At 32.0% G+C, this 4,602-nt stretch overlaps 1 protein-coding gene across 1 annotated transcript; it reads right to left on the bottom strand.

Moving 5' to 3' along the window:
• Positions 1–1,021: 1,021 nt before the first annotated feature.
• On the bottom strand, positions 1,022–3,948 carry LOC145749714 (chordin-like protein 1). Its single transcript, XM_082565552.1, has 7 exons — positions 3,891–3,948; positions 3,678–3,802; positions 2,956–3,342; positions 2,406–2,852; positions 1,973–2,333; positions 1,518–1,625; positions 1,022–1,452 (listed from the first exon to the last, which is right to left on the bottom strand). Exons 1-7 carry the CDS (start codon positions 3,946–3,948, stop codon positions 1,319–1,321), a joined length of 1,620 nt encoding a protein of 539 aa, XP_082421678.1. The 3' UTR covers positions 1,022–1,318.
• Positions 3,949–4,602: the final 654 nt, after the last annotated feature.

Genomic DNA, 4,602 nt, shown 5'->3' on the forward strand with positions numbered 1-4,602 from the left:
CCCTTTTATGCTATTTCCTTCCAGTATTGTCCTACTATCCCTATATTTCAACCATCTAAACTGCATGCATAATTGAATGCAGGAAAACCATATAAAAGGAAATTACATTTACAATCTAGGGTGGTTCACTGTTTTAACATAGCGCGTGCGGCACATACACAAAAGCCTAAATAAGAAACCAATTCAACGTCTGTATTATTCGCTTAAGGCCGAATAAAAATATTTAGGCTTAAAAGAGCCTTGTACGTTTCTTAGAATATTGTTATTGTTTAACTGTATTTAAAATCCATAATACTTAGAATGCTGTGATTGTTTAATTTATTTGACCTTAAAATTAAAGCATAAACACATTCTAAATCGATCCAAATAAATTGATAATACTTACTGACTTAAATTGCTATTTTTTGTAATTTTAACTTGTACGTAAAAGTATATAATCTTACAATATCTGCCCTTTAAGTTAAAACCTTTAGAATCAAAATAAATTCTTAAACTTATTTTAAATACACCGAAAAAAATTCGATAATCATTTGTTACCTAAAATTTTATTTTTTTTGTATCTTTAACGTATATATAAAAGTAGGTAATCTTACAGTGTATATGCCTTTAAGTTATAGCCTCGCCCATACGTTATGTTACACCTTAACATCGTTCTATAAATCATAACCAAATAACTTTAAATATAAATAAACTTTTCAAACTACCACGTGTTCGGTTACTATTGATATTTCATTTCTAAAATTACATTTTTTTAGCTAAAAATTTAAACTTAATATTGTACGGTTTATAAATCAGAATTTCCTGTCCTATCAACCAATACACACTGTTTCAAATCCACTCACAACATGATTATTATTTTGCATGTATGTTTTAATCAATATTATTACAGTGAAGTACATATCATTAAAATACCTGCATTATAATCATAAAGTTTAAGTTATTATTAAACTATACCGGACATATATCTTAATAGAGTAATACTAATATCCGAAGTATATTTAGGGTTTAAATAAATAAAGTGTGATTGTTATAACTTAAGCTATTAACAGGAATTTGTAAACTTTTATATAAACTACATAAAAAACTTTTTTAATTTTTTGTATAAAGTGTATTTTTAATCGAAATGGAACAAAATTAATTTAACGTCATGTTAATTAAAATGACGTCACGTGGGCGTGTAACTATGACGAAACAAGCAACAAAACTTTGAACGTCCAACACTCTGTGACGTCATCGTTAAACCGCTTTAGCTTTCCTAATAATTTAACATTAATGACGTCACAATGCCATTTATATTTAAAATAAAATCTTAATGACGTCACGCTGTCACGCATGACTGGGAAGGAGGAGTAAGTTTTAATGACGTCATAATCCGATTAATTCTTCGTTCACAATCTCTTCGGCAGGTTCGACTCCAACGTTTTTCTTTTCGAGCAAATATTTCAAGTTGTTCTAAAAAAAAAAAAACTTGTTTAAAAAATGTTCAATTTTAAGACATATAATAATTTAATAATTACTTTTTGTAGTGTTTCCAATTAATACGAATTTCCCAAATTTTTCGTTGCTTTCCTCATATCTTCGAAAAATATTTGGTCGCATTGTTATTACTTGTCGTTGTTTCGTATCTAGAATAAAAACAATTTATTTAAAAAATCAAAAACTTTTGACCAAATAGAACACTTGTTACACAACATGATGTCGTGAGTTCAATCCCCACTGATCTCATGCTGTAGCGCCCTTGAGTAAGGCGCTCTAAATGGTATGAACTCCTGCTGAGCCAACACTTAATCAGCAGCATAATTACCGGGCAATTATAATCTATAATATCCCAAACTGCCACAGGCAACCCAAGACTGGGTCGAAGTAACTGATGTTACTCTATGTTTAAGTCGCGCATTTGACTTTTCCACATCGAGGATAAAGATATATCCAAAAATTAACCAAATAATAGTAAGTAAAATTTATTTTTTACCTTTATTAACTGTCCAGTTGTAAACTCTTGTCGATAATTTAGTTAATCGAATCGCTAGCACAAGATTACTGACGTCATCATTGTTATTCGCCATCAAACTTAAACTTTGATTAATGACGTCATTGCTTTTAATAAATCGAAAAATTTTAGGACCAGAATCAACACAAGGTGTCGCAGTTTCTACTGATTTTGTTGTCGGATTTTGTACAGTTTTGATTGATTGAATTTCTTGATTTTTAATTGGTGGAGTTAAAATGACGTCACTCGGGCAAACCTTGCAACATTTGTTTGATGACGTCACGGGGGAACGACATGGAAAAGTTTTCGGACATTTTGGGATTTTACATTTTACTTTTCCGTTCTAAAAACAAAAAAGGGTTATTTATTTCAAAATATGTAATATTTTAATTAATATTCAAATACGTATTCTTACGTCACAATTGCACTCGATGCAGGATCGGTCCCGAATCTGAGGTAACGATGGCAACCATACGTCACCATGAGCATACGTCATCGATCCTGATTGACAGCTTTTAAGCTCCGCCTTTTCTTTGATGGCTTCAGTTGGATTCAAGTTTACGGGAATTTTGTGAGAATTTTCCGGTCGATTTACATCAATTGTGTCCGTGATAAATGGAAGAAGAACATTTTGGAGATTATCTTGTCTATTAGTCGATTCGGCCCCCGAAGTTGAACCCATATTAGAGTTAACAAAGTGATCCGGTTCGCTGGTCGATTCGGACCTCAAGTTTGACCCGATCTGTGGGATGCTAGGTTCAACTTTCCGGCATTGTGGGCAACAATCCCCCGATGTTGGTCTTGTTGGGTTTAAACAAGTTATTTTAGGACATTGTTTAATTCGACAATAGATTTCACCTTTCTGAAATCAAAAAAAAATAGTAAATGTTTTAAATAGGCGAGAATTATTAAGAAGTACTAATTAAAAAATGATTAAATTAAATTAATTACGTTTTTCAACTTACCAAGCAAACACACAACGAACATTTATTTAATTGTTTGGCAACCCTGAAACCATCAGGATTTGGAAAAAATTCGCCATGTTGCCAACTAATAAAATTCTTCGTACATTGTTGTTCAATTTTGGGGGCAACACTTGGATTTATTCCCGCGCCAATGTTACCACGTGACCCAAATACCCTGTCACGTGACGAAATCACTCTAGCGGAACCGGCGATTTGGTTTTCCTCGTAATCTTCGCCGAATGGAAATTTCGATTGAAATGAAACGCTCATTGGCGCCATCGAGTGGTGGGTCGGACAGACCGGGCAACATTTCCCGGGAATTCTTTTTGGATTTTGACATTTTGTAACAGTCGGGCATTGAACGCTTTTACAAGAAACCGTAGCCGTCTGAAAAATATTAAAACTTTAATCATTATCACACACTCTAGTCAATATCCCCTTACGGAAGGCATTTTAATTGTCGTAATATAGTCGCAACTATTAACCAATATTTGCCAATAAATTGGACACATACATATGAATAAATATTGTCTACCAAGCTTCATTATAATTAGAAAAATTGAAAAAAGGAACTTGGATTTAGGCCGTACCATTTGCCCTTGAGCCCGGCGTTTACGGATAGCTCAAATACCTCACAACAGCACATCCTTGCTTAAAAAATCTCAAAAACCTATCCTCTTAAGTAAACATAAAAAAATAAAAGTTTTTATATTTTTACTTACCTTCTTACATAAACAAACCATGCAAACCATCAACCCAAAACCTTGAACATTTGGGTTCCACCTCTCCCCTATCTGGTACACGACGTCCTGGGACACGCATACGTCATCGTCTGATGACGTTACATCTGTCAATCAAACATCAAGACAATAATTCTATGATCTACTGTATATTTTAAAGTAAGTTAAAATATAAAGAAGTGACCAAAAGCTTACCCAAACTTGAAGTTAATTCAGGAATTAATATCAACATAACAACAAACATTTGGAACATTCTTAAATTTACCAAATTTATTTTAAAACTCTTAATTTCTAATTCAATTAAATTCAAAGTAAAACTCAATCTATCGCCTTGCAATTTAGTTTTGAACTATTTTTAATAAATTCTAAAAGATTGTTTTGTATTTGAAAAAAAAAGAAAAAGAAAAGATGTCAAGAACTACGACGCGTGTCTTCATTTTTCTATTGTTATGACGCGACAATCAGTTCTTGTGACGTCATGATCAGAGAGACAAGGTGTAAGAGGTGACGTCACGCGGGCTGTCAGATAAGTTAAACAAACAAACAAGTACAAAGATCGTTTGTTAGTTAACAATAGATTAGTTCATGACATCACGTGATCGTCGCTTTTTTTAAATATTTGTTTTTAGAAAAAATATAAAAATTAAATTTATATTTTCTTCTTCACCGTTTCAAATGGAAGGAACAAATATTTTACCGAAAACCTACGTCTGAAAACGCTATTTTACAAAAAATAAGACACTTTTTATTAACCTTCGTTTTACACTAACCTTTTCTACAAAAATACTTTTTTATTTTCCCCCAAAAATTTAACCTAAATTTCGCTAAAATATCGTTTTTAATATTTAAATTTTCGAGAAAATGTCCATTCAATTATTGTACAGCTATCTTAAAACCAATATTTTTA

Source organism: Corella eumyota, chromosome 4 (genome assembly GCF_963082875.1).
Source record: "Corella eumyota chromosome 4, kaCorEumy4.1, whole genome shotgun sequence".
Taxonomy (NCBI): Eukaryota; Metazoa; Chordata; class Ascidiacea; order Phlebobranchia; family Corellidae; genus Corella; species Corella eumyota.